The sequence below is a fragment of the Euprymna scolopes genome, chromosome 33, assembly GCF_053919585.1.
Source record: "Euprymna scolopes isolate OS-2025 chromosome 33, ASM5391958v1, whole genome shotgun sequence".
NCBI classification, from domain to species: Eukaryota; Metazoa; Mollusca; class Cephalopoda; order Sepiida; family Sepiolidae; genus Euprymna; species Euprymna scolopes.
In genome coordinates, this window is record NC_136514.1 from 521,848 (window position 1) to 537,773 (window position 15,926).

Sequence of the window (15,926 nt, forward strand, 5' to 3'; positions counted from 1 at the left end):
GTCAGAGTAGGAGGAGGTCAGTGAGAGAAGAGTAAAAAGTTGTAACACTCCTGAAGGCAAGCCTTAGTTTCTTTGGACTTGTGGGCCACCTGATTGCACCAGGGGATCATCGCACTCTTCACCACATCCAGGTACACTTTGGTGTTGATTTTCAAGTCGACTTCAAAGATGTGAGGTGACATGATGTGACCCTCACTTGAAACCACACTAAAGACCATAACCGTGAGTCATCCGTGCTCTCAAGTGTTGAATTGTACGGATTTGTATTTTGAAGGTTCTGGCAATGGTCCTGTTGTCATAACTTGGGTCAGGAGAGAGCATGAGTTGTACAGCGGCGCATCTCTGATCTTGCTCCTTGAACATTGTGTCACTTTCAGACATGATAGAAGGCTTCTATCGCTCTTGGGATTTGTGCACAACTGGCCAACTAGTAGATGGTCGGCAACAACAAAAAAAAAAAAAAAAGAAAAATCGGTTTTCATCAACCGGAAATGGAATCATATCTTTTTCTAGGGAGACAATTTTACCGTTCCACCCCGTAGTAGCCCCTTTACATCCAAGTGGCAAGATGCTTTGTTTAGGGTGAACAAGAGTAACAAAAAAAAAAAAGAAAGAAAGAGAAAGAAAGAAAGAGAATACAAAATATAATTTTCTTTTTTATTCTGTATGACACTATAATCTAAGCGTTTCATTTAACAAAAAAACAAAAACAAGTGAAGCATACATGGTCCCCCGTGAGTGCACAGTGAACAAGGCATAAAAAATGACTAAGTTCAGCATTTAATTCCCTCCCATTTGCCCCCAAAATCCTCAGGGTACATCAAATCCTGGTGAAAATGAACAAACGGTGCAGTTTTAGGCCTTAATATATGTAAATTTGAGTTCTGCACCACGCAAAAAATAACATGACTAAGTCCATCATTTGCACCCCGCCCTTTTTAGCCCCCAAAGTCCCTAAGGCCTTAACATATTTAAATTCAGGTTCAGCACCATACAAAACTGCTAAATTGACATACACAGAAAATTTTGGACAAATATGGTAAAATAGTCATAAAAATGAAATTTTTTTATTCGCCCTAAAAGAGCCCCTTGTTACACCCAAAAGTTATCACGAAGTATAAATAAACAAAATTATATAGAAATCAGTTAGTTACAAATTTTTAGAAAGTTTTATAAAAACCCAAGGTATCATTTTTTTTAATAAGCACAAAAATGTCAATTTTAACCATTTTAACCTCAAAGGCACCCCTGGGGGGGCAGCCTGAGTTTTCCCGGAAAATCTGTTTTATTACTTTTTACTCACATCATGTTTAATGTTTGTGCAAAATTTTTAAAAAATCGAAGGCGTAGTTATTGAGAAAAATGCGAGCAGAGACAAATGAACGGACAAAGGTGAATTTACAGGCTCACCCTCCTTTTGTCGGGGGACTAAAAAATAAAAATCTTTGCTATCATTTTTGATTACATGATTTTCCTGTTAAATACGTCTTTTTTATTTATATTTATATGCGTTTGGCTTCTTGCCTTGATTAATTTTACCGTAGAATTAAATGGAATAAAGCCTTGAGAAGGACTTTCTTCGTTTTGTTTTTTGTCTACACGAAGATTGTTCAGAGAAAAGTCAGTTTAAATATTATTATATATAATGCTGGCTAGGTAGAGCCTGTATATAATATATTAGATTTTCGGAAAGTTCCAATCGTTTTTATGTACACAAAGAGGATAGAGATAAACAGATTTCTCTTTTCTTAGCAATATTTATTCAATGAAAATAGCCATAAACTATACCTTTTAAAACGTTAAACTCTTGCTCAAGCGCTTTATAAAATACTAGCATTTCAGACCGGCATTGCCCGGGTGTTTGGAAGTGTATGTTGAGCAAAAGAAAACAAAAAAAAAAAAACGCTCAATTTTTTTAAACTTTGACCCCTATTACGACCCCTTATCATTTATTGTTTAGAGCTCAAATAAAGTTATTAAGTTAGATCTATGTCCAAGGGACCTATATCTAAAATTTCAAATGTTTAGACCCAAAATTAGCAGAGGAGTTTGGTAGAGTTCTCAAAGGTCAAATCGTTGAACTTTGACCCCGTAACAGCCAAATTTCTGGCCGAAAACCGATCACAAAGATTTTCCCAAATCTATGTACCCTGTATATCAAATTTTGAGTCTGTAGACTGAAAATTGTCAGTTATTGTGTAGGGAAATGTACACACACGGAGACACACACACAGACACACACACACACGTTCACATATATATATATATATATATATATATATATATATATATATATATATATATATATATATATACTAGCATTTCAGTCCGGCATTGCCCGGATGTTTGGAGGTGTATTTTGAGCAAAAAACAAAAACAAACGGTCAATTTTTTTTCAACTTTGACTCCTTTTATGACACCTTAACTTTTATTGTTTTGGGCTCAAATCAAGTTATTAAGTTAGATCCATGTCCAAGGAACTTATATCTAAAATTGTAATTGTTTAGCCTCAAAATTAGCGGAGGAGTTTCGTAGAATTCTCAAAGGTCAAATCGTTGAACTTTGATCCCTTAACAGCCAAATTTCTGGTCGAAAACCGATCACAAAGATTTTCCCAAATCTCCGTACCCTGTATATCAAATGTCAAGTCTGTAGACTGAAAAAAGTTATTGCGTAGGAAAATGTACACACACACACAGACACGTTCACTTTTATATATATAATAGATAGACTAGCATTTTAGTTCGGCATTGCCCGGGTTTTTGGATGTGTATGTAGAGCAAAAAAAAAAGTGGTAGTAGGACGGCAGGCTCGAACCTGTAACGCGAAGGAGGAAAAGAACAGGGAAAGAACTTGACGTCTTTGCTATTATGACCACTGCCAAATCGGAAGTGACGTAGGTTTTAATTAAGGCTAGACAATCAAAAGGAAAGGATGGCTTTCGAAAATATCGGCGAAAAAAGCGACCCCCCATATAGAAAAGTGCCCAGTTTAAGGTGAAGATGTTAATGTTTTAAGCCAATTTTTCGATATTTGTCGTCTGAAATGTCGAACTTCAAAACGATACTGATCTTGTAAAAATCCGTCGCCTATGTCGAAAGTTTTAGGCAGACATGCAAACATACATACATACATTTATATATTGATAACTGAAAATTTTCGACCCAAACCGATTAAAAAGCTTGCCCCATCTCTGAATACCCTTTATGTAAAATTTCAAATGTTTAGACCAGAAATTGTCTTAGTAATTTGGTAGAGACCGCAGAGGTCAATTTTTTTTTTTAACTTTGACCCTTATTATGACCCCTTAACATTTATTGTTTTGGGTTCAAATAAAGTTATTAAGTTAGATCCATGTCCAAGGAACCTATATCTAAAATTTCAATTGTTTAGACACAAAATTGTCGGAGGAGTTTGGTAAAATTCTCAAAGGTCAAATCGTTGAACTTTGACCCCTTAACAGCCAAATTTCTGACCGAAAACTGATTTTAACTGATTACAAAGATTTTCCCACATCTCAGTACCCTGTATATCAAATTTCGAGTCTGTAGACTGAAAAATGACAGAGTTATTGTGTAGGGAAATGTACACACACAGACACACATATACACAGATACACAGACACGTTCACTTTTATAGATGTATAGATAGATAGATAGATAGATAGATAGATAGATAAGATTTTCTTCGATTTTTAGTTTTCAAAACATTAATATCAAATTTTGAGGGTCTTCTACTGCTGTTAGATAATATCAGGGTGACAAGTATTATCTATCTATCTATCTATCTATCTATCTGTGACAATTAAGTCACCCGCGTGTCGTCTAGTGGTGGACTGTTCCCGATTGTTGGTTCTCGTGTCTTCTGATGAGAATGTCAGCGGCCAGTACCTGAGACTCGTCGAGCGTTTCTGCAAGCATGCCAAACAAATTAAAAAAAGACAAGTCGACACTTGTTTTTTTTTGTGATTAAAAATTCCTTGTTATTCATAAAAGATTACAATCGTCGTTTCGTATTTCACTATTAAGTTAGGGACTGGCCGTTTGTTAACTGCAAAGTTCTTTCGTTTTCGATAAAGACTAAATGGCTACGTCGGCAGGGTCAATCGATGAGGTGCTTTTTCGCTCGTTCGAGCTCAGGGGAGCAGATGTCACTCCGTGTCTGTCGATCTCCGTGTCTCAGTCTCTCAAAACTCGCTGCTTATATTGTGGGGGCGGGAGCTAAATCTTCTTTTTCTCTCATTCGGCCCTTTAGCCAATCAGGATGCCGGAACCGCTGTCACTCAAATCTTCACCAGGCGGCCTATGCCCAAAAAAGGGGTTGTTTCTTCTTCTGTTGGCAATCAAGTGAAATATCTGAGCCGGCGTGTGCCTAATAGAATTTGACGGGCCATTAAAACCAGAATGGTTTCGTTCAATTAACTTTGAGGGATCATAAAAATGAACCAAATCCAACTCCACAAAGGCCACGCGTCTATCCCGTTGCGTTGGGTGCATTTAGCTTGCAGTTTACTGCACCTCGAGCCTGTCTCAATCTATCTATCTATCTGTCTATCTATTGTTAAGTGGACAACAGCAGTGACCTTGCTAAAATAGTTTATATTAAGAAATATTTATTGTTTAGAGAAATAAATTGGTCACTGAAATGTTATAAAAATTAGCTTAAATAAAATGTAAACAAAATATAACTAGATCGAACTTGCGCAGTTGGGTACGGACTAAGAAGTCACACGTTAGTGAGACGTTTCGTTGAATCACATACGTCACCGGAACTCATGAATAAAACATGTCCTTTTGAGGATGACATAACGGAAGTGACAGGTCAAAAAGATTAGATCTGAAAGTTTGGATTTTGTCACCAAGGTGGGCAGACGTACTCCAGATGCCAGGAAGCAAGGCTGGACGAAACAAACATGTAGAAACGTAGCAGACTCAATTGAAAACACTGAGACATTAATTTATATTTATAAAATACAAAGTCGTTGTCCTGTGGTTCACAAAGAAGAAAAATTAGGTATGTCTCAATCGTTTTATTGTGTAAGTATGGCGGACATTCATCACAGCAGGAAGCCACAGGACCTCCGAACAGAAAGGTATGAAGCACCTTCTTCTTGTAACAACAGCAAAGGAAATAAAATAAATCGAGAAAATAAAATAAAATAAATTTACTTACTTAAGAAATATCGCCCTTCCTTCGCGGACTTTTATCGTATAAGTACAGTTCACTCGACTTAAATATTTGTTCCCATAGTGTTCACTTTCTATCGTTCCAAAAGGTGCTGTAAAAACTTTGTGGCATACTGCATAAAAATAATTTAAAAAACAATACAAATAATGTAAATAAAAAATTATATCAAATAAAAACATTCTGAACTCTAAATCAAATTCATATCCACATTGGTTAGGTTTCTAGAAGACAAACAAGACATAGGAAACCCCCTTTCGAAAAATATGCACACATGAAACATAGCTCATCATCACCGTGGTTTAAACGAGAATACTCTTTTTCTTGGAGTCTCACACTTGAAAAATTAATAGAGCGTCCATCTTGAGAGAGCAGCGGCATATATCGATGATATGCAAGTGGAGACTTTTGGGGGCTGAAATTAAATTATAAATAAAGCTAGGACAACAGCATATTCTTTTCATTGTTTTGACTATCTAGTGTGTATCCGTTGATATGCGGTTCTTGGTTGATTAATTGTGCTTAACTGTGTTGAGAGTGAAAACAATGAAAAGAGTATGCTGTTGTCATAGCCCCAATTCTAAGAAATCGACTAAAAAGAACGTTTTTCGGCTTACAAATAAAGGGCCTTACTTCATACCAGACTCTTAATAAAATTCACAATTATATTGGTCAGATTAATTAAAGAAAAAACACCATCAATGTAATAGAGCCAGACAAGATCTGAAGTAAGGAATTAATAGAGAAAATAGTGTTAAAGTGAGGATTGTATTAGCTGTATTTTACATGTTTGAAACCTATGGTAACCGTGGTTTAAGAGAGCAAACTCATTCTTATATCCTGTGCGACATCATTGAAGAACCTATGAATTAATATGCTAAGGATTTACGCAGCATCGAATTTACATTAAGCAGAGCAAGTTAGGATGGTCAGATAAAAAGAAGAAAAACAAGACACAGACAACTCCTTTTTTTGAAAAGTACACCCACATATGATACAAATCATCATTAGTTTAATATATCGAGACAAGAGTTGAAGTCGAGAATTAAGAGAGAGCACATATTGTCAACGATGGGATTTTTATTAGCTGTATTTTAAATGTCTGAACGCAATGGTAGTTGTGGTTTAAAGCACAGAGAGAAAACTCTTTCTTATCTCCTGTATGACATTATTGAAGACATCTATAACAAAGGGAGGTAAATTACAAGTGGTATATTTATCTGACTACAGGGGTTATAACTTATTATCTACCTCCTTGCTATATAAAATAATAATCCAAATAAAAAAATGATATAAAAATAATTATATAAATGAAAGCATCCTGCAATCGAAATCAAATTCACATTAATATTAGTAAGATTTCAAGGAGACAAACAAGACATAGGAAACCCCTTTTGGAAAAGCATGCTCACACGAGACCTAGCTCATCATCTACTTGGTTTGAGATAGGAAACTCTTTCTTATCTCCTGTACGGCATCATTGAGGGGTTGCTTTTTTAGACTCTCACACTGTCAATATCTGCAACAAAGTGATGAAACTTTCATGTCGTGAATGCATAAGTTCAGTCATCATAACAAGGGAGATAACTTATCTGAGTACAAGAGTGACAACTTATTAGCCCCCTGCCAAAATGTAAGACACAAAGTCAAGCATGATTTGGAGAAACTCATGCAATAGCATAAGCGTACTCTGGGTTACAAAAAATACCTGAATAGCACCGTCGGCATTCCTTTGTGGAGAACCTCAGACGACTAGTAATAAAGTAACTCTTTCTCAGAGAGAAGATAAAGCTTGGGAGAGCACACCTTCTAGAACTGAACAGAACCATAGGTTTGCATAACAGTAACAAAGCTATTGATTTCTATAATAAATCTATTATATACTAGCGGGAGGGGCACCTGGCTTTGCCCGGTCATAACATACGATTAAATATGATATTTTAATTTGTCTAGATTTCGTATATATTATTATAGTCGTGATTTCAAAAGTAAAAGAAAACAATAAGGCTATGCATATAAAATCAACAGTAAGTTCTTTGATATGACAGGGACGCATTCAAAATGAATGTTTCTGTTTAGATCACAATTGAAGCATGATACTTGACTTTTGCATTTTTAACTTTAATTCAAACCATTACATATAAAATAATTTGATAAAATCAACAGTAGGTTCTCTACAGTGCAATGTAGACTATAATGTATTGTAAACTGCCACTACGAGAGGCATGTGAATCTTTCTCCATGTGCACCGCGATGGATCCCCAATTAGAGGAGTTCAATCGAATTGATTGAAAAATGGGCGATTTCACCGATTTCGATGACAATAAATATATAGAAGCATGAAACATTCATTGATTATCATTCAATCCCGGGCAACGTCGGGTCACATTGCTAGTCTCATATAGAAATTAACCTATTGTTTGTGTGATGATAATGGTTTGAATTGAAGTTTCAAATGAAAAAGTAAATGTGATGGTGGCATTTTGTTTTAAACAGAAACATTTATTTCAAACGTGCCCCTGTCTTATCAAAGAACCTACTGTTGATTTTATATATCAGGCTTTTTGGTTTATGTGGCAATAAAACTTCTCCAATGCACTTGTGATGTTAGGCGGTGTAAGATATAAACGCATGGCTTGTCCCTTCTTTCATCGAATTATTTTAATTATCGATTATATCAATACTTATTAAGGACATACCAATAGAAAACCTAAGAACACTGCGAGGCACATAAAGTACTTCCGTGTGAAATTGCATAAAAATTCGCCCACAGGGAAGGAACTCACACACACAAAGACAAAGTTCCTTTTATATCTCTACTACGAGGCCGCCCGGCGTTGCCCAGCTGTAAAATATGCATAAATGTTGTATTTTAATTATTGCAGATTTCTTATCCCTATATATAATAAAAGACGCGCAGTTTTCCCCTTTGGACCAAAATAGCGTAGGTTTACAACAACAGATGGCACATACAAATTTATTATGTTTACACTATTAACTATTATCTTATTTAACTATGGAACAACATTTTAGACACATTAATTCATAATATTAAAATATTATATTTATTCCTTGGAGCGACATCATCATCATCATCATCATCATCATCATCATCATCATCATCATCATCATCATCATCACCTACAAAGGAAGTAGTTCCAATTTTACCCCTTATTCTATAAGTCCTCTTACGACCCCATTCTTCACTGCGTGAATTTATACTTTTTTCTATTTTCCTGTGTCTACGCCGTCATTACTCTCACCACTTTTCATCTACACAAATAATGATGTCTCCTTTTACATATTCACCGGCTTTCAATTTGCTTAACTCTAAGCATTCCTACATTCTGTATTATGACAGTATCAGCCTCAAAACCAAACGTTCACTTGTATTTCAAAATAGCCTCTTCCGATTGCATACATACGAAAGAGAAACCTTCTAGTTTATTACTTATCGCATTAAACACACCGACAACGCATTATACATGTATCTACACATTTAAAAAAAAAACGTTGCTGTGCGTGTACCATTCAACTAATAGATTATATAAATTTTTTACATTTTACATTGCATCATATCACATTCGACGTCAACTTTTATAGGTTTTGGGGTATGCTGACAAGGATGGGGGTGTCTTTTCAGAAAGCCGTTCTAAACATGGGGAGATTGGGGTGTCTATTCCGAAAGCCGTTCTAAACATGGGTAGGTTGGGGTGTTTATTCGTTGTATGCATACCCGAAAACATATAAAAGTCGACATTTCAAATGTAAACGGCGAGTTAGACTAATGTAAAAAAAAGGTATACCAAATTGATTTTTTTTCGTTTAAAAATTAAATTATTTCGTTTTTGTTTATAATATTTCATTTTTATAAGAAAAGATTTCTTTCGTTTACATATATATATATATATATATATATATATATACATATTATATATATATAGTAAGTTATAAAATACATAGCAATTAAGCTTAGTTGCCATATATATTTTATAACTTACTACCTAGCTCTGCCTACGTGTTGAGCACTGTTGAAGTAAATACTTAAAGTTTACGCATAAATTTATACTTTCGTATATTAATTTATGTGATAAATGAAGCAGTCATATATATATATATATATATATATATATATATATATATATATATATATATATATATAACCAAAAAAACCCTCACTAATGAAAATGAAAATATTATGTATATGACCCTGGGAATGAGTTTATGCTCATATCTATGTATAACCATGTCTACATCGAACGAAAGTATTGCGCCTATGTACCCACAAATGAACTTAGATTTAAATCTATGTAGACGAATATGTCTGTACCAATAACTGTCTGTATAAGTGGGTGTGTATGTGTGCGTATGCACGCACATGTACATCCACGTGTGCGTCCGTGTGTACATGCGGTACTGACGTTTATGTGCACGTAACTATGTATACGTGTGTGGATGTGAGAGTATGTGTGCCCGCTGCCTGCTGCCCACATACGTGTGTGAGAGCGTGCAGCTGTGTATATATGTCGATGTATGTGTTCACGAGTATTGGTATATGTATGTGCACATGCGCTTGCATATATGCGTGGGGTGCGGATATGCCTGAATCAATATGCGCATATGGGCCGGTATATACGCCTACTTGGGGGCAGGGGCGCCGATGTGTGTATGTATTTGTGTATGGGCGCATCCATGCCTGCGTACACGTACCCAATTTTAGCACCTTAAGGAAAATTTGACGTAAGCGGGAGCAACGCGGGTGTCTATGCATGCAGGCGCACATATGTGCATATATTTGCACGCTCGGGCGGGGATGTATGTGTACATGTGAGCGTTTCTTTAAGTATATATGTTTGTACGTGCGCATGTGTGTGCTCGCGCCCGCGACCGCTACCTAATCCTCTTCAAACAATTAACAACAAAATAAAAACTAAATAAATAAACCGAATCACAGCCCCCCCGCCTCCAAACATAAGCGAACACCCAAGAGGTCAAGACATACTTACCAAGAAATCAGCTCACCAACGAGACGCCAAAAACTTTAACATTAAGACTCGAATTTTAAAGTAACCCCCCTACTCCTACCCCACATATTCCCCCCATGTATCCATATGCCCTAAACCACACCAGAAATAAACTTCCCAGACCCTCCCCCAGAAATTCCTTAAACTCCAAAACTAGAACATTACCGACATACCAAGCGCCCTCTCCGCCCTTCCCCCTTGTTCCCTTCCTCCCTTTTCCGCCCTCCTCGCATCCCCCCTGACCGCATTCACTTTTCCACTCTTTAATCCCATAATAACGAACATTTCTGTAAAAGTCTGAGGAAGCTACAGACGGCCAAAAAAACGGCCGGGTGGCTGAAATAATAATGTAACTTAACAGAAAGATACGGTAATAAAAAATAAAACGCATATTTGCTCTACAACAGTATTGAGCACTTTCTTCAGTTTTTATTAATTACCATTTCCATTATATATATATATATATATATATATATATATATATATATATATATATATATATATTTAAAGTGATGGTTGTGTAGTTCCAACGAGAGAAAAAATGTATATTTAAAAGAGTGTAGCCATCAACAATTGTGGGTTTTTTTAAAGGTTTTCATCATATTTTTATTTTAAAATATTTTTATAACGCGTTTCGAGCTTAGGGTGTGCTCTCTTCAGATGTTTTCGTAAGAAGTTTTTCTTTAAAATAGGAGTTTGTACAGTTACCTCCGCTGATATTAAATATGTTTTTCAGAGTGATGCGTGTGTTCAGACATTCTGGCTCCAACTGTAAGTGTTCAAATGTCCGGTCAAAGTTATTTTCAAAGAGTGTTTTTTAGTCCATATGGTGAAGGTTTTTATGGGTTTTTAAGGGTTCTTTTTAAAGACTTTCTTTCCCCATGTATAGCATACACTCACACACAATCACACACGCATACATATACATTCATGTACATGTACACATGCACACGCACACGCACGCAGGCACACACACATACACACACGTACATACATAGAAATATATGTAGGAGCATACATATATACATACCCACCTACACACTCACACACGTACTCGCATACATCCACCGCTAACAATTATTTTTATTTTTTTATTTTATATATATATATATATATATTTCCAACCAAAACACGCATGTATATATGCGCTTAATCATTCAGACATACGTACACGCACCCACACACACACAAGTAAGATGGAGAATAGGTAGAAGATATATATACACACACATACACGCACATACACACATATATGTACACACATATATGTATGTGCACATACACTCACAAACATCCACATACTATGTAGGCACATACACATACACATACACATGCACACACACAGAGACATATGCAGGGGCTCACACATACGCGTATATCCATATCCACACGAACACATTTACCCACTCATACATGTGCATACATATGTATATATATATACACACACATATATACGGATGTGTATACACTCATCCACCCATATATATATATATGGGCACATGCACTCACAATCACACATACACATACATATTCCTACATCCCACCTTATGTATATATTGGTTGAAGTTTTCTTTCTAATCCAAGCACATATGCATACATGGATTCGGTCACCCAAACGTAAGTGCACGTATGCACACAAACAAGATGTAGCATAGATAACAGATGATATATATATATACACACACGCATACACAATCATATGTGCACACCCACGCACACACACATATACACACGCGCGCACATACACATACATACGTATAATTTCTAGTTGTTTGTTTAGTTAAGAGAAATGGTACTGTACTGGGTATGGGCGCGCGCGCCCGCGAAAGTGTGCGTGTGCCTTATTGTACTTTTTTTGTTGTTTCGTGTGTATTTGCACAATGGAAAATGGAACGAAATGTTCAACTTCCGTTCTATTTTTAGAACAACCGTGAAACATAGCATCATCCGCAAGTTTTACCTGATTTTTATTATAATTACAAATTTAAATCATTGTGCATTTATTCAAACGGTCCTTTATCTCGCTAGGTCAATCCTCTCAAGAATATATATAATAAAATAATTACCAGCCCGGAAACATAAGTGCATAAGTACCAATAATGTGATTTTTAATATCGTATTCAGCTAAACACATAACAAGCCACAATGAAATGAATGGTTTATTTTATTGTTACTACACCGTAAACACACGATTAAAATTTTGAAATAGTAATTCGAGCAGGTATGCATGGTCAAAAATACTAGAAATAATAATTTTGTTTTAGTAAGAAAGATAAGGAAATAGTAATTCGTTCTTCCTGGTAAATGCTGAAATAAAGAGAAGTGTCGCAAAACAAAACAAAAACACAAAAGACCAAAATTATTAATAGTTTAACAAACAAACAAACAAACAAACAAACAAACAAACAAATAAATAATTGACGTTTCATTTCATTTCGAGTTTCAGTTTTTAAGTTTGATTGGCACGAAATATTTTTTCGGTGATTGAACCAGCGTATTTCCGTTGTCACATTTACCAAATAAAAAATTAAATAAAATAAAAAAAAAAACCCATTAAACTCAACGATAAAAAATCATAAAAATAATATTTTAAAAACCTTTCTTTAAAAAAAAAAAAAAACTCTTGATTGTTACGTTTGTAATCGATAAGATTAACGTGATAAAAGAAAAAACAGGTGTCCTGTGAGAATTTCAGAGGGGTGGGAGCATTTCTATAACCCTCAGTGTTTTTTTTTATTTCCACTAAGCCACAGCAACGCGTGGCCGGGTACATCTAGTTTATTATAAACAAAAATACTGTAGGTATGAAAATAACATTAAATTCTTAAAGAAAAAAAATGAAGTAAAAAAACGAAACAAACTGAGAACATGTGCATGCAAGTATTATGTTTTTTCGTAAGTAAAAGAATAATACTCGGACTGGAAGCAAAACCGCACCTGAGAAAGTGAGTCAAGTACGATAACTATAAGACCAGCTTGACAGAATCTTTGAATGTGTTTTCAAACTTACTTATCATTTAAAAATTGTCATGTTTCTTGACCGCGCATGCACAGTCATGAAATAGTTGACAAACAGATAAAAACCAGATTACGCTCACGCACCACTTTGCTTCTTTTGGCCCTTTTAGCAACCCTTTTTCCCCGGTGAAAACCTATTAAAAAGATTTCCACATGTCTGAATATCCTACATACCAAATTTCAAGTTTGTAGATATAAATTTCGTTGAATATATAGGTTGAGAAGTGTCTTCATATACACACACCTGCACACACATTATCACTTTTATATATATACTAGCAGAGCTGCCTGGAAATGTCGGGTAGTGAAATACGCATAAATATTATATTTTAATTAATACGGAAACTGAGGCATGGTCATACGAGTATTATGATTTTTTTTTTCTAAACAGTTTAATTCTTGTAAGTAACAACAAAATACTCGAGATGATATTGAAACGAAAACCTAAAGATATTGGGTCAAGTACGATAATCATTAAACTAGCTTGACACGTAATTTAAAAATTCTTTTTAAAAAAATCTTATTCTTAACATAAAAACCTATGTTTCTCGACCACGTATGCACAGGCATCAAACATATAAAAATCAGTCGACTCTCACGTAACAATTTTCTATTTTTCACCCCTTAGCAGCCCATTATTCGGATTAAATATATATACATATATACATACATACATATATATATATAGGATGATTGCAACGTCTTGTCAGACGAGTGCCACTCCCCCAGACACTTAAAGTCCATGAGCCCAAAAATGACTTCCATCGCCACAGGACCATTTTAATAGACAAATGCCTGAGGGAGTACCTATACACAGATGATGTTACAGAGTCTAAGCGTTTTACGACAGCTAAGTCTCTCTCTCGGTTCAAAATGTTGAGATCCAGCAACAAGCAAGATTAATGCGGGTACTGGTCTCCCGCTTTATGTTTTTTAAATCAGAGATTTGCTTCTCCTAAAAAGGTTGTCTTGATCATGGCAACAAACACATACATACATACAAACACACACGGTGCTAGTTGGCCGCTGATCCCGAAAAAAGGTTAATTAACCCATACATACATACATACATACATACATACACATATATATACATATATATACATATATATATACATACATATATATACATATATGCATATATATATACATATATATACATACATATACATATATATACATATATACACATACATATATATACATACATGCACATATATACATACACACGTATACATATACATATACATATACATATAGATAAAGTCGCAGATAGCATAGATATAGCACTCTTCCTCGATACTGGCGCACAAATACATGTATTTGATGACTTCAATGTCCACCACAGTAACTGGCTAGGATTCTCTAATCACACAGACGTAGCTGGTAGCGCAATACATAGCTTCTCTATATCCCATTCCCTATCTCAGTTGGTTATATTTCCGACACGTCTCCCAGACCAGAAAGATCAACATGCCTCACTTCTAGATCTCTTTTTGACAACGGTTCCCAATGACTGTACAACAAATGCCCACAGCCCACTCGGTAATGCTGATCACGCTGTGATAATGGTAGAAATCAGCCTAAATTCTCGCCCTAAAACTGAAGACCCGCTACTCAAAACAACGAGGTATTACAAAAAGGCTGATTGGGAAGCCATCAGGGAGCTCATCAGAGATGCCCCATAGCAAAATATCTTTACTCTTCCAGTGGAACAGTGTGCAAATGAGACCACTGAATGGTTCAAAACTGCAATTGAAGCACATGTTCCCGCACGGATATACTATAGCAAGCCCCACTCTCCCCAATGGTTTACTTCTGCTTGTGCAGCTTCCATTTGTCAAAGGCAGCATGCGTTCCGCAGATTTAACCGACATAAGTCCATCTCAAATAAACAGAAGTTTATAGAAGCTATAAATAATTGTAAGAGGGTGATAGATACAGCTAAGACAGATTACTCTGAAACCACCAGAAAACGCATCGAAGCACAGAAATTAGGAACCCGGAATTTTTGGAAAATCTACAGCAGCGTAGTAAATAATATATAGTCAACTATTTCCCCACTTTCAAACAATCGCCTCCTTGGGGGCAGGGGCGCCGATGTGTGTATGTATTTGTGTATGGGCGCATCCATGCCTGCGTACACGTACCCAATTTTAGCACCTTAAGGAAAATTTGACGTAAGCGGGAGCAACGCGGGTGTCTATGCATGCAGGCGCACATATGTGCATATATTTGCACGCTCGGGCGGGGATGTATGTGTACATGTGAGCGTTTCTTTAAGTATATATGTTTGTACGTGCGCATGTGTGTGCTCGCGCCCGCGACCGCTACCTAATCCTCTTCAAACAATTAACAACAAAATAAAAACTAAATAAATAAACCGAATCACAGCCCCCCCGCCTCCAAACATAAGCGAACACCCAAGAGGTCAAGACATACTTACCAAGAAATCAGCTCACCAACGAGACGCCAAAAACTTTAACATTAAGACTCGAATTTTAAAGTAACCCCCCTACTCCTACCCCACATATTCCCCCCATGTATCCATATGCCCTAAACCACACCAGAAATAAACTTCCCAGACCCTCCCCCAGAAATTCCTTAAACTCCAAAACTAGAACATTACCGACATACCAAGCGCCCTCTCCGCCCTTCCCCCTTGTTCCCTTCCTCCCTTTTCCGCCCTCCTCGCATCCC

At 36.1% G+C, this 15,926-nt stretch overlaps 1 protein-coding gene across 1 annotated transcript in view; it reads right to left on the reverse strand.

Annotated features, from left to right (window-relative positions):
- Window positions 1–15,926, reverse strand: part of LOC145257981 (cubilin-like) — a 146,929-nt gene that overhangs the window by 34,100 nt on the left and 96,903 nt on the right. The window contains exon 6 of the mRNA XM_080115705.1: window positions 5,173–5,299. Coding sequence (XP_079971831.1) covers window positions 5,173–5,299 — 127 coding nt within the window. The remainder of the gene's footprint in view (window positions 1–5,172; window positions 5,300–15,926) is intronic.